Source organism: Saccopteryx bilineata, chromosome 6, assembly GCF_036850765.1.
Source record: "Saccopteryx bilineata isolate mSacBil1 chromosome 6, mSacBil1_pri_phased_curated, whole genome shotgun sequence".
Taxonomy (NCBI): domain Eukaryota; kingdom Metazoa; phylum Chordata; class Mammalia; order Chiroptera; family Emballonuridae; genus Saccopteryx; species Saccopteryx bilineata.
Genome location: NC_089495.1, coordinates 42,576,381 through 42,600,189, shown reverse-complemented (window position 1 = coordinate 42,600,189; position 23,809 = coordinate 42,576,381). Strand labels below are relative to the sequence as shown.

The 23,809-nt window shown below is 38.9% G+C and overlaps 1 protein-coding gene across 1 annotated transcript in view; it reads right to left on the bottom strand.

Annotated features, from left to right (window-relative positions):
- Nucleotides 1–1,921: 1,921 nt before the first annotated feature.
- Nucleotides 1,922–23,809, bottom strand: part of EFNB2 (ephrin B2) — a 46,989-nt gene continuing 25,101 nt past the window's right edge. The window contains exons 3-5 of the mRNA XM_066235061.1: nucleotides 7,951–8,043; nucleotides 7,105–7,218; nucleotides 1,922–5,589 (exon numbers count right to left, since the gene is read on the bottom strand). Coding sequence (XP_066091158.1) covers nucleotides 5,201–5,589; nucleotides 7,105–7,218; nucleotides 7,951–8,043 — 596 coding nt within the window. The 3' untranslated portion in view covers nucleotides 1,922–5,200. The remainder of the gene's footprint in view (nucleotides 5,590–7,104; nucleotides 7,219–7,950; nucleotides 8,044–23,809) is intronic.

The window sequence follows — 23,809 nt, the reverse complement described above, 5'->3', positions numbered from 1 at the left end:
TCTGGTGTGCTATATACTTCATTACATATAGGTATATTTTTTTAAAAACCCTAGTCAGTGCTTCTGTACTTCAGTGAGGGGTAGAAAATACTCTTCTCCATTAAACACTGAACATTTGCCCTCAAGTAGGTCTACAGCATAAATATCACAGCGTAACCCCAAATCCACTGAAAACAAAAATGAAAGCAGAACACCCCGGTTAGTCTCTTTGGTACTACAATAGCAATTCTGTCTCCTTTTGAGCCACCTGATGGCCTATTATTGCCATCCAACCAAAAAGTATGGTCATCATTTTTTCCTACGTGAATTCAGAAATTGAGATTTACTCCTCCAGATTTTACTTTTCTACTTTTGCTGATTCTTCTCTGGGTTGGGTGCAGATCCTAAGAGTAAGCTGCACAGCAACTGATGTTTTATTGATTTTTTTTCCTCCCTCATTTCCATTGTCAACATTTATCACAGTGTTTGAATGGGCAACTATTTTACTAAAAGGGGACGGATCATAGCGAGAGCTGTTCTGAGGAGTGGCCAGCTGGCCGGGATGCCGGCCCACGATGCGGGGAGAGCTGTTGTCACAGAGGGCTCATCTCTCAGACAGCACCGAGACTCTGGCTGGACAGCCTCTGCGAGACATCTCTGGGCGAGACTCCTCGCCAGTGGAACAGGAAAACGACAGGCCCCATTTCATCCGCTCTTCTTTGAGTTTTGCTTACTGGACTTGGAAAATGTGGTTTCCAAAACAAAGTGGAAACAGTGACGTGGTCGATTTGGTCATTTAAATTGTGAGCACAAAGTAAATGCTGAAAGCGCAGCACTTCTATTCTTTTTTTCTCAACCCAGACCAATCATTAGTGATCTTGGTGTATAAAGTAGAGCAATCAACTTAGTGACTTGGCTATAAATTGTGTCCCTAAACTTGGATTTGCGGTCAGGTGCAGCAGAATAAAATGCTGAAGATGAAACTACTATTCTAGCATACTAAAATAGTGGACCCTTGTTTTCGTTTGATTTTTAAGAAGGTATTTGACAAGCTTTTTTTTTCTTCCTTTTTTGGTACAAGCAGACAAGTTAAAAGATCCCTGCTTCCAAAACCAGCTTTTCAAGAGAATCTCTGGGGAGCCTTTAAAACACAACTTCTCCAGTAACTAGCGCTATGATCTGCGGTGAGTCAGTGGGGTCTGGAAGGTCGTCCGCTTCGCTCCCTCACTTCCATGGCCGTTCTCCTTTTCCCACCCTAAGGTATCTCCCTTCCTGTGATAACGATTCACTTGAAACAAAGCACACATTTGATTTCCTCACTCGCCCGTGACCCAGATACTGCCCACGATGATGTCCCCCAAGGGAAGTCGGGTGACCAGTCTTAATACCACCAAGCTTATGAGAGCAAGGGAAAAACACTCCCTAGTGTCAAAGTACCTGGTCACCTCGGTCACCTTCTCCAGGAAGGCTAGCATTCACAATGTGGATACATTCACTGCTGGCCTCTGGCTTGCCCCAAATGTAGTATCACAAACATACATTCATCAATGTTAAAATTTTACATAGAACATTTGATTTTTTTCCTTCCTCTGGGATTATTCCATTAGGAAAAATGAAGCTGTCGATGGCAAGCTGCTTGGCCTGAATGACAACTAGATCAATCTAGGTTAAATGTTGAGATAACAAAGTGTGTTTCCCTCCTGCTCCTCTTCACAGATTCCCTCTGTGGGGCGCTGTTCAGACCACACCCTGGGTGAAACTAGAGCCATTTTCTGTTCAGGATGATTAGGACTCTATAACAGAGAAATAGAGTAGAAGGCAAATTAAAATAACAAACAAAAGAAAAAGAAAGAAAACTGAAAAGAAAAAAAAGAAGAAAAGGAAAATACTTGGAAGGCGCTTTTTCCATAGGAAAAAAATATTTTATTTTTTTAAGAACAAATTCAGTTGGAAACAGACGTGGAATGTGACGTCACGGATTTCATTTTCTGGGGGCTAACTGCAATGTGGAACTAAAGCAGACTGAAAACCTAGGACAGGCTATTAAAATAAAACAAACGAAGAAAAAAAATTTATAACTCAGGCATAATACTGTGTTACTTACAAATTGGACAACGAAATTTTAAATAAATATTCATGGTACATAATTACGGCACAAATATGCAGCAATTTGGCAACCTTTTAAACCACTTTTTTTCCTCATTACAGTGCAAAGGGGAATGACACTGCCGTTTTAACAAGCTGTAGCTAAATACATTGCAAAATTCAGATTTTATACAAAACATCTTGCTTAGACTTTATAAAAAACCAACATTGCTCTATGTACACAATCTGGGTAAGAAAAGCCATTTCTGTCTTGTTTTCATGTGTATTTTTATTAAAAAGGTGAATAAGGCTACTGTAACACCCCAAATCCATATACAGTAAAATCTGAACCTATTTACAGCATCTTCACTTAAACATTATGGTGCAAATTCCAAAGTCGGGTGACTAGGGATGATAATACAAGCAAGGCATTTACAGTAACTTCCCAAAGCTGAACCAACTTCAAATAAAGGGACAGTTGGTAGATTGTCATATTCTGCACCAGACACAAAACAGACGCACAGAACACTTTTCAACTGGTCGCAGGTAACTCTTCATCAATTCATGTGATTTTTCACAGTTTAGCATATAACCAAAATGTAGCCAACCGATGAGACACACATTTGATTTCATTAAAATCAGACTATTTCCCATTTTTCCCCTTCTTACCCCTCTCCCCCATCCTAAAGGTAATTTTTGATGGCTTACAAGAAAATCTTGTATGAACGCACATAAAGGAGAAGGTTGGGGTGATGGAAAGAATTACATATGTACTGTGGCTGGTCACCATGGCAACCTTCCACAGAAATATGATATAGATATATATAATATATATTGCAGATATATATTATACATATATGTACACATGTATACCACACACCCACTCATACATACACACACGCACTTTGGACCAACATCATTTTCAGGTTCAGGAAATAGAGAATAATAATTTCTGTTGCAACTCATTTTTGCAGGTGTTTACTGGAGGTTCGAGAACCTTAAAATGCTGTTGCTACATTTCTTTTTTCCTCCCAATTCAGAAAGCAAAGTGTTACCATAGTAACAGGACTAGGTTAAAGATGTCTATTTTGCATAGCACATAAAAAGTAGGTTTCTTGTTTACTTGTTTTGTTTCCCAAACGGGAGGGTTGGGTGGAGGGGGAGAGAGGAGGGAGCTAAAGCCAAACTTTCAGCTGAGGCCCCCTCAGTGTGACCCGGTGGATTTTAGCGAACACTTCAGCCATAAGGCAAGGGAAAACACAACACAGAAAATAAGTGCCGGAACATCTTGTCATTGTTAAATATATGATGCAGTGACATCGACTTCCTGGTATTCGGGGCTTGCATTTCCTAGTCTACAGTTAACGTGAGACGCCTTCAGAGGACTTGGTTATTTTTGTATTTGCTCTCATTATTGTTATTTTTGGAATGATGTTGTTTTTCCCAGAAGTAGCTGTCCAATTTTTTTCTTTTTTAAAGCACTGGGCACTGGGACCACTTAATTGCCACAAATGAATTTCACATCTTCTGGTGTGTATTGTGTGCAATCTTAAAATATATATTAGTAAAAATCTTTTACTTTATATCCCTTGTGTTCTATATACCTATTATAAATACGTCCTATCCTCCTTCTCCCCCTAGACATCATAATTTATTTCCGTCTTCAGGACTCTAAGAGGTTTGCCATATGTGCTTCACCTTGACACAGAGCACCCGCGCGCGGCCTCGCTTAGTACCTACGCTGCGGTCCCCGCAGCCTGGACAGCACCACCATAAACCCAAGTGTCGTAAGGCTCGATCGGGGAGGCGGGGAGGGAGTGGGGCATTGAGGGGATGGGGAATCTGACCTACCTTTTATATATAAGAATTCTTTAATAATGTCAATGATGATGGAATCACAGCCTGTTTGACCTTTGGCTTTTAAACAACTAGGTCAGATTTGGCTCTCTGCTATTCTCCTAAATGCTTTCCCTGTGTTTAATAAAATGTGATAAGTATAGCAGCTGAGTCTGCTTTAAACATCAGCTAAAGCAGACAGACTTTCCTCCAGCGTCAGAGCTGTACATCTTATTGCCAGTACCACAACAGTCCTGCGGGATTGCTCATCAGGCCGCTTGCTCCCTTCCTCTCCCAGCCTGTTCCTCTACCAACAATGCCCCTTTGTTCCACCTACTGAAGGAGGACTGTTCTTTTCCCTGCAAGTTGCTATTTGATAAGAGTGAATTCCTTTAAATGCACCCTAATCCACTGTGTGTGTGTGTGTTGTTGTGTCTCCTACTTGCCTCTTATAATCTTAATGAAACCAAAGTGCTGTGCTACCTAACTGGCTTTCTCCCCCTTCCCCAACTTCTGTTTCAGAGGCAGCAGCGTGGAACTGCGTTTGCAGACAGCCCTTTCCCCCCCATCCGCCCCATGCCACCAACTCCTAGTCTTCCTCGCCGACAGCTCAGCGTCTGGCTGGAAGGCTCCTTCTCAGCAAACACAATTTCTGTAAATGTATCATATTATTACCCATTTCAACTGCAGCTGTTGTTGTAAATGGATGGAGTAGGAGACCTCAAACGTTAATGTTCCATTACTGATGCAGAATGTGGCATGAGAGGGATCCCATGTGAAGTGCGGCAGAGCCCTGGATAACAGGAGTGTGCAACAGTGAGGACTAAAAGCTAGAGATCTTCACAAGCCCCACTCAGCCAGAGGTCTGTACGACAGGTCGAGGGGCACACCCGACGCAGAAGACGGCATTTCCAGGCATGGTGCCCCAGGACACCTGCCCAGGATGCTCAAGGCTCTCCCTTGTCCACCAACCACTCTGTCTTCCCTTGGCTTCCATGTAGGCCTGAGCGACTGCGGCACATGGCTTCGAGGGTGAGCGGAGTGAGGCGAGCGCCGCAGTCTGGACGGGCATCTTCTACACAAGTCTTCCAGCTGTCGGTGAGCATCTGGATTCACCACGGCCGAAACGCTACACGCTAGGTAAGCTGTCCAACTCAACGGGGCTCTTCTGAGAAGGAGTGTTCCCTCTCCCCCGCTGTGCTTCAGTCCACTCGCGACACAAGGGGTCATCCAACCCTCCGCGGGCTGGTGGCAGCGGGACAGTAAGTTTCCTCCGGGAAAGCGAAGGCACCGCCAAGTCTCAGACCTTGTAGTAAATGTTTGCTGGGCTCTGGGGAGGCATCTCCTGGACTATGTACACGGGGTGCCCATAATCCCCGCTGACCTTCTCGTAGTGGGGGCAGAAGACACTGTCTGCAGTCCTCAACGGAATGATAATGTCACTGGGCTCGGAGCCGTTGTTGTTGCCGCTGCGCTTGGGGGTGGCCAGTGTGCTCAGGGACAGCGTGGCCGTGTGCTGCGGTGAGTGCTTCCGGTGTCTTCTCCGGTACTTCAGCAGGAGGACCACCAGCGTGATGATGATGACGATGAAGATGATGCATCCTGAAGCAATCCCTGCGAATAAGGCCACTTCGGAACCGAGGATATTGTTGCCAGAATGTCCGGCGCTGTTGCCGTCTGTGCTGGAACCTGCACAGGTGGAGAAAGCAGCAGACCAGTTATCGCTGCCCTGAGTGCTGACGAGCTTCTTGCAGGGCCCTTGAACACACGATCATTAAGCAGGGCCCAAGTCTCAACTGGCAGCCAGACTTTGACAAACCAATTACCTCGTTTAATAGCTAAATGTAAAAGGCAGAAGTCAGCAATCAACGTGAAGGGAGATGTGACTCTAGGTCAGGCTTTCAGGCTGCTCCCAAATCACAGCGTTCCCTTTTCATACATCATCATCCATCAACCACAGGGACAGGCTGGCTGTGACAGCCAGCCCTTGATCTTGCTTCATGCCTTAACCCATGTCAGCCAGCCTGCGGCCACAGCAGGGGGGAGAAAGGAAGCAGCCGATTCTCTAGGTTGTCAGTGTTGGTGGCCCAGGCTGCACTGCGCTCCTGGTTTCCTCTAGAAATGGTGGCTTCCTGGGAAGCCACACCGCCTGCTTTCTCCAGACAAGCCCTGCCTCCTGGCAGCGCGGCACAGGGACGCCAAGGGAGTGATGGGGCCTGGGAAAATGTTCAACGTGTAACTCGTTTGTATTATTTGATTTACACTTAAAGTATATTTGGAAGGCAGCAGAAACTCTCATGCTGAACAGACTGCCAGCCCAAATGTTAAGCACTAAAAAACTGCCTGGCATCATTATATTATCCATTTATCAGTTTGTCACAAGAATTTGACACATCTTGTCACTGAAAGTCAGAAATAACAACTCCCCTCCTTGATGCTTGGAAAGAGATGGAATATTGCTACAGATGCTAAATTCACGTGACTACCCACCAGGCATACAGATCCCTGATACAAACATGCTGAAGTCTGCTCAACAGCTACCGTATAAAAAATTCATTAGCACGGTAACAAATACATAGCTGTTTGTTCAAAGACTGTTAAGAAAAGGAAGTTAAGTGATAGCCAATTTTATATGGCATTTTAAACTTCTGCCAGGGATCAGTTTAATATTTTATATTACATTGAAAATGTAAAAAAAAAAAAAAGTTTTTTGACATTAATCACCTAAAAAACACAGCATTATGTAATATTTTAAGATGTTACCATCTAAAATGTAGAAGAGGATCAATTTAGCTCTTTGTGGATTAGATATAATTAGATGAGGGATTAGAACATTAATTATATATACATTAACATTGGCTTTAAGCTAGTGTTGCAACCAGCATGAAGTGTCAGCCAATGAAAATAACTTTGTTCTGAAAAAGTAGTGCTAAAAAAAAAAAAAGAAAAAAAAAAAGAAAAAGTAGTGCTAATAGTTGGCATTTATATCTGATGAATTCCACTCTTGAATTGAATTTAGGACTCTTTGAGAATGAATTTTATTATTACTGAGTAATAAATAACAGCTAACTGAGCAAAGATGACTGACTTTGGTAACTACAAGTTAATCCTACTGGTGTAGAAGGACTCTGACACTGTTCTACTTCTTGAGATTCTAAGTGTATGGTGCACACAGACCTACACACACAGGTCATGCTGTTATACCTGGATTTGGTTTGACAAAGGGACTTGTTGTTGAACTTCTTCCATTTGTACCAGCTTCTAGTTCTGGACGTCTTGTTGGATCATTATGTCTGGTAGACCCAGCAGAACTTGCATCTATATGAAAAACAAATGATTACTTACAGCACAGATATCTGGTAAGATCTAGCTTTAGGATCTGGAAATGTATATATCTCAAGAGGCACGAATATCAACGAACATAAGATTCTTTATGCAAAGTATTATGAGATACAAGAATATAATGTTCCTTTTAAAACAAAAATGGTTATACTAGTTACTTCAGAGGTTTAGATTGTGAGGCCATCTGTGGAAACTATAGGGATTCTTGCATTTGGCAGGCAGAAGCATTGCAGATGACATTTCAATTTAACTGAGCAAGTTGATTGACTACTGTACCAATTTCTAATTAGAAGAATAATTCATTCTGCACAATAGGTTATCGATAAGCAAAAAGGCTCAACAAACAAAAGTCTTCTGTTGTCAAGATGTAGATATGGGCAAAACTGCATAAACTTAGTTTTTATTCTGGGTATTTTAATTTTGAACCATAGAGGTGTTTTGCTTTTAAGAGGAAAAACTATATATATTATATATACACATTGATGGTAATAGACATCCTACCTGGTTGACCTTAACTTTTACCTCCAGGAAAAGAAGTCTTTTACAGTGGCTGAGGAACATCTTAGTGACTCAAGGTACAGACAAAGGTTTGCTTTCAAAACTAAACTGAAGAGTAACTGAAGGTGAATGTTAGCAATACTGATGCCACACTAGCTGGGGGGCTCAACCAGATTACAGTGGCTTCATGAAGCAGCAGATGGTCTTTACCTTGTCCAACTTTCATGAGGATCTTCATGGCTCTTGTCTGGCACACCCCTCCCTCCTGGTTATCCAGGCCCTCCAAAGACCCATTTGATGTAGCTGATTAAAAATAAAATGGACAAAACAAAAAAATAAAGAAAAAATCAGGAAATCAATAAGCCAACTTTACATGAACATGAAATGTCTGAAAACAATTTGAAAAATAAGAATTCACTCTTAGTCACAAGTTTTCTGAAAGTATGGGATGCTGAAAGTCAAAAATAAAAAAAAAAGAAATAAAGAAAAATGGATACTATCAACACTACTGCATGTATGCTACCTGGTTACAAATTTAGTTAAGCACTTTCTATTGCCTTCATAATCTACTGCTTTAGTAAGAGTACACAGATAGAAACAAAACAAGACAAAACAAAACAGAGTCTTCCAAAAAGCTTACTATTTCGGGGTCAACTCAAAAGAGCAAAGTAGTTAATATGGTAACTTCAAAACGTAGTAATCATCGCACAACACCTGCTTCCTCTACTACAGATTTCCTGCTTCAAGAACAATTAGCTTGATGCGCTGTTTGTCAAGCATCCAAGTTCTATAAACACTAAAAGAGAGATTCCCACACCCCCTTTTCTTCTTTTCCCAGCCTTACTCAGGCTTCAAATGTATCCTACAAATCCGTATTTCAAATTCCGAAGTTTGTAACCCTCATTTTTGTAGTTGACCAAGAAGAACGAGTGTGTTATTACCAACATCAACCTTCTTCAAACGCTTCCACCAAGCTCCCTGTTTTAGGGCAACTCTGGATGGACAGAGGAGGACCTATACATCCCACTGCTCCATTAGGGTCCTGTGGCAAATCGGGATATATGGCACGGGTTGTAGCAGCAACTTGCCTCATTACCTTTTCACTTCCAAGAAGGACAGACAGAGGAAGGACAACATCTGATCACTTTTGGTATCTCTTGTAAGCAGTCTATGCTGTATTCCATTTAAATACATTATTGTTCTGTCTTTTTAGGACAGTGAGTTCTCTCAATTGCTTTGTAACTAAAGCTGTAGAGAGGTAGGCTGCCAGGTACTTTGCTGAGGAACGGGATTTAAATTACGGGTCAGGTTCCAGAAAAGAAGGTAGGGAGAGCTGGACATTTTCATTCCTCCAAAGTTCAAGGGGTAAAGAATAGAAGTGTTTCATAATACATTTCTGCAATGTAAATCATTCTCTACTTTGGTTATCAAAGTCTTCTCTACTAATGTTATACTCTTAAAAAAAAAAAAAGGGACAGACTTTCTGGTAAAAGTAGACCCAAGAGAAATTTTTTTAATGGTCTCTTTGTTATACAAATGGTGGGTCAGCAAACAGATTCTGGATGTGTATATAGAAATATGCATGTCACGTATAATTATATGATTTGCAAAATCAGACTTATTTAGTTGTCTTTGTATTCTTGAGTTATCGACTTTTACTTTCACTATTTTCCTTACAAACAATGGTTACCTTGTGTGCATAAACATCTCTTTGCTTATCTCAGTGTTTCCTTAAAGTTCTGAGTCTCACAATCATATCTCACTCTTCTGCTCTGCTGACACCAAGTTCCTCCTGGGAAACTGGGCAAAAGTTGCCATAATACTTATTGGGGGTGGGGGGACAGGATAGAAAGTAGACAGTAGACTCTTGAGGATTGTTGCAAATATGTTTGGCAGATAGGTTAAAAGAAATTCTTAAAAACTATAAAATGTGAATCTAACTAAATCATTTTCCCCCTACTTCTTCATTTTTCTCTTTCCCTTTTCCTGCCTCCAAATACGTGCCTTAATTTCAAAGAACCCTTTCTCTTAAAAATTTAGAACAGTGTGGATATCTATGAGTAGGTACTATATCTGGATAATTATAGAGCAGCACTATCTTTACTTAATTATTTAGATTTGATTTCTCATTTGAGCTTTCTCAAACATAAAAATGTTTTAATACAGGAAAAAACCTAGGAAACTGATGTCCCTTTTTGTCTGTTGGTTTCAAAAGTTTACTTCACTTTGTTTGGGGGAAATCTCATTGTTTTCTAATTCATATACACAAGTTAAATGACGTTTTTTCTTGCTTAACATTATGCTGGCAAATCATAAAAATAGGAGCTAAAGGGTGGGGCACAGAAAAAATGGGAAGAAATATAGATTTAATCTTGAGAAGACAAGGTCAAGGATTTAGGTCTGAAAAGCAAAAATAAGTGAATAGCAGAAAGGTAAAACAAGGCAGGGCAGAGAAAAGTCACTGGCAAATATAATGAAAATCAATATCTGGAGAGGTAGAAACTCCTATTTCTACCTTGTCAATTTGAAGGCACAAGAGTTACCCATAATTTGAGTGATATTTTACTTTTGATTTTATTTGTAGGTCAATGCCTTTCTGTGCAGAGCTCCCTTTGATTTACTGAAAATGATGTCTGAAGAACCCCTGAATATACAGAACTCTAGAAGTATTCAAATTACATCGCAATATATACTCTTTAGCATCCACAGACTACAAGATAGTAGGGGAATGAAACTGCATTGCATCTTTAACAGCTGAAATTCTATTCTTTGGGAAGTAAAAAGCCTTTAAACCCTGGGGTTAGACAGAGAGAAACCCACAGATGATATTTGTAGAGGTCTTGACAGTTGAAGCTACTGCTGATTTGGCGGAGGGTGAGGGGTGAAGGGCAAGAGCTGGTGGCCATGAGGCAGAAAAACACTGAGTGAGGGCAGTTCTTTCCTTCTCCGTGCCTGGAATCTGCTTCTTTCTCCTCGAAGTCAACTTGGAAGTTGCAAAGATTACTGAAGATATTGAAAAATTCATTACTAAGTTTAAACAGTACCCAAATACTCGGCTCTTTAAAAAGAGGATAAATTTTAAAACCTAGTTTGATATTCTGCCAGGAAAAGACTTTTGTCCTAAGTTAGTATTGGTCTATATTGTCACAGAAAACCCTGCTTTCAGATGTTACTACCAACTGAGGCTTCAGCAGGTAAACTTTATAGCAAGTATAAACTAATTCAGAGTAACTCAACTTATTTTATATTGGATTCCGCTGTAAAAACTAACCTTTCTCCTCCCCTCTACCTCCTCATCCAGGAGTGTAAGGGGTGTGGCTTTCATTCTAGAGGTGCCGCTGTCTTTACCTTGAGAAAGTACAAAGCCATGCATCTGCTTTGATAATGCTCTTTACTGGCAGGGCAGGCTGAAATAAAGCCACAACACTAATACTCTATTTCTCCGGCAACAGCCAGTCACCAAGAAGTTTTAAAAAGTTTAGTGGCTGACTTTGAGAAACAACAAAGAAACTGCTAATGCTTAACAATAAAATCTACTTCCCTTTCAGGAGACAATTTTGCAATTATTTTTATTGTTGATTGGAATGTATCAAGACTTTTTAACATAAAGAAGGAGTAAAACTACATTGTTACCTCATTATACCTTCTTTTTCTTTATATCTCTCTACCAGCATGATCTAATCCCCCCATAATCGGTAGTACTAAATGGATGAAATTGAATTTAATCATTTAGAGACAGAAAAAAATAACATTGTTATACCTACGCTTTTAGTGCCCAGACATTTTTTTTTCTTGGCCCAGGGAAAAAAGGCTTTATAAAATTAAAAATTACTAGAAAAGGTCCTCCATCTAGTTAGAAATAAGTTTAATAAAAATACATGGGCATTTTAATAGCCTACTTTTAAAAGCTTTTGCTTCAGGAATCTAATTGCATGTAGTGAGTACACTGAAATCACTATATTGTTCCCCCAGGGCCTGATTTTCAGTAGGTGGAGAACATTGCTCAGCAAAAAAGTATACTGAGTTCATGCTGCCTGTCTTCTTTACATTTTAAAACTACACAGCCAACATCTGTGGTTTCCCATTAATCTGCACACAAATTTAGCTGCAGTTCTTACTCACTGGGAATAGGATACTGGTTAGCTGAGTAGAAAATAGAGAATCAGTGAGTAAAGCAGACTAAAAGGGCAAGCATATTTCTGGCTGTGTTTTTTAGACTGTGCCCAGGGAGAGGAAGTACATTGCATTTAAACATGTCTTCATCTGATTGTTATTGCTCTGCATCCCAGGGGGCCGTATAAGAGGCTGCACTGGATCTCGGCTGTTTTTAGCCTGTCCTATCAGTAAACGTAGTGCTAATCAGATGGAGAATTCAACTGCTGGACTGGTGTCGATATAGGGGTCACATTCACAAAAAGGTTAGGAATAGGGGGCAGCACACAAAAAACTTCTACATAATCATAGCTTCACTGTGTTCACAAAATTCTTAGGTTGTAAAGGAAAGAATGAATCATCAACATACACTAATATTTTAGAGGATATGTCAAACTATTTTAAAATGTAGCTTATTGGGAGGAGGCTGGGAATGCGTTGTGGGATGGGGGGGTGGTTGATGGGACACTCAAAAGCAATTATTTTTTTATCAACCAAAGAAGTCCACGAAAAAGAGATAGATAAGTACATGGTCAGGAAAATCAGAGTTCAGTTTTCTAGCAAGAATGAAAACCTTGTCATTACATAAAGCTGCACATGACATATTCACTCGTATCTGATTATGAGACACACAACATTTTATAATTATTCTCAACATCATTCTCTTTGTACTGTCCTTTTCCACCATGTCACCATATGTTGGCCCTGCTTACTTTGATTTCTTAGGCCAACCTTCCTACACATTAGTCTCCTTAAGCCTAACACAGTCTTCCAAAGAACCAGAAACCTATCACCTGGCAAAGTTAAGCACTAAAAGAAGCAGAATCAAGTGAGAGAAATATGGAAAGTAAAGGCAGGATATTAAAATAAACATGGCACAAGCTAGGTTACTGTTTTCCTTTATGAGGGCTAACAACTCCTTGTCTAAAAGAAAAAAAATGAAAATGAGATATGTAAGTTGAAAAACAAAGAGGCTAATAAAAATATAATTACTTAATGGAAAGACAAAACTCAAGAAGCTAAGCCCTGTCTACTTAACGTCTGACCATCAGTTCAAATTCAAATGTGTGAGGTAAATTCAAAATGTGTACTACAGAAACAAAGAATCAATTTCTATAACTCAAATGATTGTAGTTTAATGCTTGGGTATCATGGTTCTCCTTTCAGATAACAACCTAAAAAAAAAAATCTAACATGGAAATGATAATGTAAACTGAATGCCAAAAAATAAATACGCTATTTTTTTTAATTAATAAAAACTCATGAAATAGAAACATCTGTATGGAAGAAGAAAAATTTACTTCTAACTTTTTCCTCTTTATGTATTTTTCTTTGTAGATTTACAGTGAAAAAATGAGTTATACCATCATGACTTTCCAAAAGCCTTGTTATTTTTGCTTGGCATAATATCACAAAAAAAGTTCAGCAATCTTTCAAAACCACGTGGCATTTCATCCCATAACGCCTGATTTTAGAGTAAAAGTTTTATAGTACTTCTTAAATGGTCTCACAAAAGAAAAATACAAAGACAGGTATTTTCAAAAAGAAATATATATCCACAAAAACTATTTCTTTCTTTCTTTCTTTTTTAATTCTCTACTTGTTGAGACAACTCTTACTGGCATTTGATGAAGTGGCTTTAGCGTGTGGGGAATAATTCACAGTTGAAACACTGGATAAGCTACCAGTGATAGAGGATGTGTGTTTCTCACCCAAGGAAACAATGTTCCAACGTGATAGGAAGAATCATTTAAATTAAATCCACATCACCATGGCTGTGCTTTGAAATTTTAAAGCAGTAAATCAGGCATTAAGAAGTAATAACTGGCTTAGCCCCAGTGACTTCTCTACAACATGATTAATTATGTTTCTCTGCTAGACAGAACGATTTAGAAAAATGAATTTATAAATGAAGCCACAATTTAGACCTTCCCTCTTGTATTCTAGCATTAAAATATGAGTAACAATACCAGGTTATAAAGTGTAAATGGATGCTCTCAATGAAGTGGTATAATTCCACAATTTCAAATGTTCATCATGAATAGAATGCTATATTGACAGCTCAGAAAAAGGTTTTTTTTTTTTTTTTTAATAAATTTTTATTAATGGTAATGGGATGACATTAATAAATCAGGGTACATATATTCAAAGAAAACATGTCTAGGTTATTTTGTCATCAAATTATGTTGCAAACCCCTCGCCCAAAGTCAGATTGTCCTCCGTCACCCTCTATCTAGTTCTCTGTGCCCCTCCCCCTCCCCCTAACTATCTCCCTCCCTCCCTCCCATGTCCTCCCTCCCCCCCCACCCTTGGTAACCACCACACTCTTGTCCATGTCTCTTAGTCTCATTTTTATGTTCCACCAATGTATGGAATCATGTAGTTCTTGTTTTTTTCTGATTTGCTTATTTCACTCCTTATAATGTTATCAAGATCCCACCATTTTGCTGTAAATGATCTGATGTCATCATTTCTTATGGCTGAGTAGTATTCCATAGTGTATATGTGCCACATCTTCTTTATCCAGTCTTCTATTGAAGGGCTTTTTGGTTGTTTCCATGTCTTGGCCACTGTGAACAGTGCTGCAATGAACATGGGGCTACATGTGTCTTCACGTATCAATGTTTCTGAGGTTTGGGGGTATATACCCAGTAGAGGGATTGCTGGGTCATAAGGTAGTTCTATTTGCAGTTTTTTGAGGAACCACCATACTTTCCTCCATAATGGTTGTACTACTTTACAGTCCCACCAACAGTGAATGAGGGTTCCTTAGAAAAAGGTTTTTTTTTAAAAAAATGTAACAACCTTAAAACAGTTTGGTAAACTGTCTTTGTGTGTTCACCAAAAGATTTAAGGACATATATTACTTTGCCATTTCACTTACTTTTATGGGAACACAGAAGATAAGAGGATACTATGTAGGACGGCGTGTAAAGGTACCAATATAATACCTATTATTATACCTCATATCCCATACATCATATAAGACATGGAGGGTCTACCTATTGAGAGAATGACAATACAAAGCAATATACACTACATCTAGAACATAAGAAATTTGATCACAGCTTACTCATAAAATATTTTAACCATTAAAAACTGTAGATAGAGATCAAGTAAATGACAATCACTGAAGATGCTGAGAGCCATAGTTATCCTTGATAATCAAGTCCTGAAAAGTCACTGATTATGTACAATCTGAGTGAAAAAGGTGGGAAAAGTAGTGAGTGTAAGTGTGTGCATACTTAGGGGTATATATCGCTGAAAAAAATACCCACCAAGCTCAACTGGGTACACTAACACTTTTCTGAGAAAGATCAAACAATCCTAGCAATACATTACTTTTCCTCCCTGACTTTTTTTTTTTTAACAAGAGGCATGATTAAACAACGAGGTTATTTCTGAGTGCTTTACTCTATTTCCCTTCAAAATATTGCTCGCAGTATATTCTGTTGTCTTGATTTTTAATGAAGTCTGTTGAGAAAAAACATCCCTTTGCTAAGTCCAAGATTTTACTGCTTATAATGATTTTACTGTTATAATGATTTTATACAGGTGGAATCTCTCATTAGGTTAAAAAAAAATTCAACATGAATCCATAAAAAAGCTTTTCATCTAACATGCTTAAGGGAGTTTATCTTATTGTCACAGTGATTCAGACAAAATTATCACAAAAGAATGTGATAATCAACAGTAAAAATAATAGTTACCTTTATACATGAGAGTCAACCTTAGCATGGGCCAACAACTACTAAAAAAGAGAAATTGTGTTTTAAAAATAGGTGCCCAGATGACTACTTCAATATAATAATCACGCTCACATTAAAGAAAAAAGAAAGAGAACGATGTTAGGAGTTCTAAATATAAAACATAATTCCCTATTGTCTATATTAGCTTAATTTAAGTATTGGGATTTTAAAAATGAGACTTCCTGGTCAAAAGATAGTGACAATATCAGATGAAAATGCTCCAAAATATGAAGAAGCATATGTGTGAGTGAAGGGTTATTTCTAGTACACAGCCCACTACTCATGCCTAAGTTTTTAACTGTCTTACTCATTAAAATACCTTTGTAGAGATACAGAAATGTCTAGATAGCAAAGAGTCAGAGTAAAAAGTTCATGGTGGGGAGGGGCTGCACATCCCACAGACTTCTGCTCATTCTGCTGGCACTAATTTGTATGCAATGATATTAATGACCCAGTAATTGCGGGACCACAGCACTGAAGTGGAAAACATCCATCTGAGACAGAGTTCAGCTCTGGGTGGTAGGACTTCACCAGGGACTGAATTAATGTTTGCTGACAGTTTAGAATACAACACTGCAGATGAGAAAATGTGCCACTCTCATGGCATTACAGTTTAGATGGACATGATGTTATTTGCTTTGACCATTGAGACACCAGTGGTAATCCCAATAAAGGGCCTTGTCTGAACGTGCCTTACATGCGAACCTTATTTTGTTCGGCGGGCATGCTTTCTCCTCTAAGTATCTAGAGCAATTTTCCACATGTTTGCTTCAATAAAAGAATACCTTCATCTTCTGGTTTAATATCAGAAACAACGAAACTAGGCTACCTCACTAATGCAAAAAGCCATTTGCTAAGCACATCTGTCTTTTAGAAACACACAGCCGGGTTCCTCTGTGAAGTGATCAATTATGCTCCTGCCAGAGGTCCTGCCCATCCATCCATCCATCCATCCATCCATCCATCCATCCATCCATCCATCCATCGATTCAAACTGCAGCACCGGAACTTGGTTAAGGAAATTTTTAGTCTCTTAATCCCTCTACTTGAGAGACTTTTAAAATAATTTTACCATTTAGCAACTTTCTATTGAGGGCCTTTTAAAAGTGCTTGGTAATATTCTTAAAAAGCCAAGTAGCACAGTCTTATGGAAGAAATGGAATTGATTAATAAATAGTATATCTAAGAAAAAATTCAGGTATTACAACCACCTTGTCCCAAGGCCTTTTCTCCTTTCCTACTGCTCTGTAGACATTCTTCGTTTAACTTTGGGGCATATGATTAAAGTCTGTTATTACTGAAGTTAGCTATACAATATAGGACAGGGTATCAGGCCCAACATGCTTGATACAGGTATAGGGTTCCCAGGTACACCTATCACCTGAGGTGCTTTGCTATTGCTATGGATGTGTTATGCATGCATAGAGTATACTCTTTTCTGTAATTATACATGTGATGTGATATATTCAAATACTATCTCTCCTCTTGCTGTATATGCATCTATATGCTTGGTGACTCAGGAGGGAGACATTGTCATAAACTAACACTGGTCTAAGGGTCTGACAGCCTTGACTTGAGTTTTGACACTGACATTTCATGGCTATGTGAACTGTAGTTACTAAACAACTCACCCTTTTGAAGTTTCACTTTTTTCTCAGTGATAAAAATTTCTCTATCACCTGTGTTTTAAGACTCCAAAGGGACACAGAGCATGTGAGGCAACAACACTTCCCCCAAATGACCAAACATCCAGCCTGAGACCTCAGAATGAATGTTAGGAACAAATGTGTGACTCCTAAGAACAATATAAGGTTTTTCTATTGATTGATTGATTTTCTGAGCGAGGAGTGAGAAGGAGGGGAGGGGGAAGAGAGAAAGGGAAAGAATGGGAAGCATCAACTTATAGTAGTGTAGTTGCTTCCCGTCTGTGCCCTGACCAGGCAAGCCCAGGGTTTCGAACTGGCAACCTCAGCGTTCCAGGTTGATGCTTTACCCACTGCGCCACCACAGGTCAGGCTCTTAAGAACAATATAAATAAGTTTTTACAAAGTCATCTTTTGTATCTGTTTGTGCCTTCTGGCTACTTTCTAAACTGCTTTATTTTGCTTTGAATTTTGATCATCATGATAAATATTTAAAGGCTATTAAGAAAGAAATGTTCCCTCATGCTTGTACTAAGTCTCCAGTATTGTTCAATTATTTAAGTCTAAGTGAACTTTTAAAAAGCTATAAATACAGGTGCTAAAGATATTAAGATGTATTTTATGAAACAGTAAAGGCAGTTTTATTCTGAGCAATTCCTAAATAATTTCTTTTCCTTAAGTGATCACCTTCATTTCTCACCTGCTCTTGCTTTGCTCTTGTTTTGATATGAAGGACTGGTTTCTCCCATCGCTTTGGGAATCAGACTAGTCCTGTTCTTTTGTTGGTTATTTTGGGAATTAGGAATAGTGCTCACAGGACTCTCTTTGTCTAACTCTAAGTGAGATAAGCTGTCACTAACTGCCTAGGTGACGCCATGTAACATGAACAATCTCACTCTACAATAGAATTCTCCTCCTAAACACTGAGTGTTCCGGGACAAATATCCCAGTGCCGTAACTTCAGCAGACCCATAAGCCAGAAGCTTCTCAGCACAATCTCCAGTTAAGCAGAAGCCAAGGCTTTACTTCTCAAGTACAAAAAATTAAAGCTCTATTCATATTAAACTCAACAAGGAGTCTTACAGAGAGCCTTCAATACAGTCAGAAAAGGATTTCACATTACGTTGAAAGATAATAGAAATGACGCTGTAATTCTCAGACTAATGAAATGGTGTCCTTTCCCAGGTAGTCTCTGTGACAAGGCAAGTCTGACACATTTTTTTCCCCTCTAGGAGTATGTTTATAATACATTAGGATGCTGCTAAAATTATCAATAAAAACACAGCATTTCCTCTGTAACAGGGAACTGAGGAAAAGCCTGGCAAATGGGTTAAATGGCAAGTGGGGAAAGTGATTATGCATTTGGAAGACTCCTCTCGGTCCATCTCCTTTGAGTCTTACAGAGGACATGCTAACAAGCTTGGGCAATTCCACCAACAAAAAGACACATAAATGCCTGTTTCCTGGTAAGGGAAGCCCAGGGACAAAAGAACTTTCATAACACTCCAGAAGACAAAGAGGGAAGATCTTATAATTAAGTTATGTTGCATTACTGAAACTTGTAAACTTTCTGAAGTTTCATTTCAAGGATGGTTTTCAAATAAATGGTACTTTCTGCGCCCATCTTCCCCGCCCCTAGCTCGCAAGAAAGCACAGGTTTGTCTTGTGTTCTGTCTCGTACATCCTCCCTCACTCCAAAGACTTCCTTACTTGTACTCCTTTGGTGCCCAGCATGGAGGCAAGCACTTTACACATATTACCCATTTAAATGCACATCTTCCAGAGAAGGCAGGTACTGCCACCACCCTTAACTCACTAAAGAAGAGCTGTGGTAGACATGGGTTGGCTTATTGGTTGAAGAGCAGTCAGGAGCCGAGAGAGGCCTGACCCCTTCAGACTCTCAGCTATGTTAATCTGTAGTTCTATGTGGCGTCTGTGTATATATCCCCCAGCACCAAGATTCGGATGAACTTTCTATTACAAAGTTGACCACTGTAAGTTAAAAATAAAAGTGTTTGAATGTTAGAATTCAGCACTTATAGGCAAGGCATCAAACATAAATTCTCATTCCAAAGTCAGAAGACATAAGTGACAAGCTGATGTAACCATATCACTAAACTTGATAGAAACGTAGCTTTTGCTACATTTATCATATAAATAATTCATCAGCTAAAGCATCTAATTACTTCACAGGGACCACACATTCTTATATATTGTAAAGGAAACCTAGATGCAGACGGACATTTGAAAGCGGTCATAACAATTTTGCTGGGGGAAAAATAGTATATTCAGTATGTTTTAGTGCCATCTGCCATACCTGTTCCCCTGACATGTAAATCAAAACCAAGAAAGACAAAAAAGAAAACAAACAAATATATAGACACATTCAACAAAAACACAGAAATGAAATTTTTTCTTCTGTTTTGGTTGTTTAAAAATAGTTTCATTATATTTGCGTGCAAGTGTTTTAATTTATTTTGCGATTTTGTTCAGCAGTGGAGTTTATGCCTAAAAATAGCAGAGCTGACTCTGGAGCCTTCCAATTTTATATGCTCTGATAAAAAAAAATGCTTTGAAGAACTAAAAGCAATGAAGGGTCTAAGAATGGCGACTCTTTCTAACTCACTCAGTGTTTCTTAGGAAGAGTGTGGAAAAGGGAGGGATGCCTTTTGGAAGGATGACCGTGAACACACAAGGTGTATCTTATAGAACAACTTTTAACAAAATCATTAGAAATGCGGACCTTTAGAATGTTTTCCACAGACCCATGTCCTGGCTATGGATTTGCAGTAAAATCACATAAAAGCTTCACAAGCTAAATTGGGAGGAGCTCTGAGCACGTGGTGTTCTTTGTCTAACAACTCTGTCATGGCCACTGTTTCCTAAAAAAAAAAAATGTCAGCACAATGGCATTCATTTTCATCCATCTCTGACTCATGAAATTTTGGTAGTGTGATGAAAACCTCTTCATAGCTATTTTGCAAGATTTCATGCGAAGGTTGGTTAACCAACCCACAGAACCTTCACGAGGCTGGATGTTGCAAAGGGCCAGCACACCAAAATTGACTCATTCAGCTCTATCACCTCTAAAAGAAAGCAAGCACAGTGTCTACAAAAAAACCTTTAAACCAAATATGAACAAAGGCTGAGAACACAGGGATGCTTTCCTAATACTAAGTGAAGTGTTTACTAAGATAGAACCTCTGCTGACAACGTGCAACTTTAGAACAGAGAGTTATTATATAAACCCTTTTTTAGAGGTTAAAGACATAGTAAAAACAACCACAGATTATGTAAAACGCTTACTATATTTTCAAAGTAATTAAGAATCTGAATGTATTATAAAATGGGGCTTTATCAGACCAAGTGATCTTAACATCCTCACCTTTGGATCATTTAAGATTAGGAGATTTTATTATTCAAATTAGGTCAAAGGCTAATTACTGAAATAGGTCACTTGAAAAAGTAAATTCTAAACATTAAGAAATATATATTTTTTTCCTTTTTTTTTTTTTGCCACAAGTCAAAGCAAATAATCATCGATGAGAAAAATTAATTAGGATTCATTCATAGCATTTTGTCATGCCAGGCGGATACTCAGGAAGTTTAAAAACACATTTCCAATTAAAAATTAATATTTTTTTCTGAAACTCAAAAGTATGATATCTATATCTTAAATCTAGCAATAGTACAAATGAAATTTACAGAACATCTTGTCCATTTCAATTGGAGAAAAACCATTACTAAGAAGAGATCCTCTAGTGGATGTTTCCAATCACAAAAAGGTTGGAAACTGGAGACTTCCATCATTAGCCATAACAATAGCTGTAGCAGCAGTTTCTAGAGAAGAAACTCAATTAAAGTGACTTTCTTGGTAAGCTCAGGCAGCAGGACTAGAATTCACATCTCTGGGGCTAGTGCTCCTGGAATCAGTTCATGGAGCGAAGGACCTTGCGTCAGTTCAATCTATTAGCAATTTGGACTGCTCCCCTTCAGAGTAATGAAGCAGGACTCCAAACTATCAATTCCCTTCTCCCTCCCATAGCAAGAAACCAACACCCAATAATGATGATTTTCATACTGATACTCTTAATTATGAATGTGCTTATGAAGTAGACACTAAGATTTGAAATTAAGCACATACAGTATACACTGTAGCAATTCAAAACCATCAGTATTATTAACGTCTCAAAAAGAACTGCTGAAGTGTTACTAATATAATTGTACATTTTAGTGCTTTTCATCATTCTACATAGTATAGTACTGTTTTAAGTAGAATACGACTGACTGTGTGTATGAGAGAAAGAGAAGGAAAGAGAGACTGAGATTGATGTGGAAAGTAACCACTTTTTAAAAATCTCTTAATTGTTTTGGTGCTTTGGGATTCTTAAAGAAGCAAAGAAAGTCAACATTAACTTTTTAAACTACAGTGTGTCTGTAAAGTCATGGTGCACTTTTGACCGGTCACAGGAAAGCAACAAAAGACGATAGAAATGTGAAATCTGCACCAAATAAAAGGAAAACCCTTCCAGTTTCTGTAGGATGATGTGGCAGCATGTGCGCATGTGCAGATAGATGATGATATAACACCGTGTATACAGCAGAGCAGCCCACGGCCATGCCAGTTGAGATGTGGATGGTACAGAGGAAAGTTCACTGTGTTCTGTGGCTCGCTAAATTCGAATCCGTGACCAAAGTGCAACGTGAATATCGGCGCATTTATAACAAAGTGCCACCACATAGGAATAACATTACTTGGTGGGATAAGCAGTTGAAGGAAACCGGCTATTTGGTGGAGAAACCGTGTTTTGGTAGGCCGTCAGTCAGTGACAAGCCTGTAGAGGCTATACGGGATAGCTACCTGAGGAGCCCTAAAAAATCTGTGTGTGAGCCCACATCGAACTGCACTGAATAGGTATGAAACTGGGAGAGTTTTCCTTTTATTTGGTGCAGATTTCACATTTCTATCATCTTTTGTTGCTTTCCTGTAACCGGTCAAAAGTGCACCATGACTTTACAGACACACAGTATTTTAAAATTTGTTCTTTTCATCATTCATTTTCTTTCCAGGGAAGGCTGTAAATCAATGAGCTTCTCTGTAGGCTGGGTGAGAAATTGGCTTCTGCATTTTCCCAAGTTCTGAAATGTCTTCCTGAGTCTGTGACATAGTGGAAGTCCTTCAACTCTCAGTGCACAGTCTGCAGGGACTTCCCGGCACACTTCTGAGCTCTGAGCCCTTTACCCAGCCCTGTGACAAGCACCCAACTAGCAGCATTCAGACAACCTCTCATTGTTTCAGACTTAAAACCCTCAACTCTATTTTAAGAACAATTCTTTTATCCCAGGCTATCACATGCTTCTGCACTGTAAATCATAACTCTAAGGAGAATTGTGGAGGTCAGCAGAGCTCAGCTACCTGCTAATGAACCTAATAATGCATTTTTAGAAAAAGAAAAAAAAGAAATGCCATTATTATGTGAATTAGTATTATAATTAATTACAAATTAAACCATGCTTCTACAATACAAACCTATCATGTGTTGAAGTCGTTCACTATTAAATGCTCACTGCATTAAACAAAAAGATGTTGCTAAACAGTATATTAATTATTTGCAGTTCCTGCCTGTTATTTCAGACTAAAGGCTAAGCTCATAATGTATGCTGAAATCTCACTTATACTCATTGGGAACTTAGAATTTTTAAGGCCATTTTTATGAAGTCATGAACTGAGCTATATAGAGGAGGGAATCTGGGTCTGTTGGCTGATCTGCATGAAAGAGCCAATCAGTGAACTTGGGCTGTGGGTACAGTTCTAGTGGCATACACTTGACACCTTAGGAACATCTGATACTAGGGCACCAGGTGCCCCTTCCACCTCATGTTCTTCCTTCCACTCTACATGGGGAATTAACCTTCCTAATGAATTCATATAAGGACATTTTCTGTTCCCTACAAATGGTACACTAAACATTAGTGTCCTTGGCAAACAGTCTTACTTAAAATGTCTAATAAAAAATGCTAGGCTTCCAAAAGCTTAAGGTTTCTATTTATTTTACCTAATAATTACAGTATTTTATATTGTCAAAGCTTTCTCTATTATTTTATACATTTTGCCACTCCATCTACTTATTTCATCCCTTCGAATGCAGTTTTCATTTTATAATAATTATTTCTTTAAACCTATAATTTAGCTCTCCCCCTTTTTCTTTGTTACTTATTCTTGCTCAGCCGCTCTCTGTGTATCAAGGTGACTTACAAATAGGTTCTCAGTGTCTGTGGCATTTCAGGTTCACAGCAAAGGACAAGATAATGAGATAGTTATGGCCACTTTTGTTTTAGTTACAAATATAGTAAAAAAAAGAAAAAGAGTGTGGGCCCTGGCCAGATGGCTCAGTGGTAGAGCGTTGGAGCGGCATGTGGAAGTCCCGGGTTCAATTACTGGCCAGGGCACACAGGAGAAGTGCCCATCTGCTTCTCCACCCTTCCCCCTCTCCTTTCTCTCTATCTCTCTCTTCCCTTCCCGCA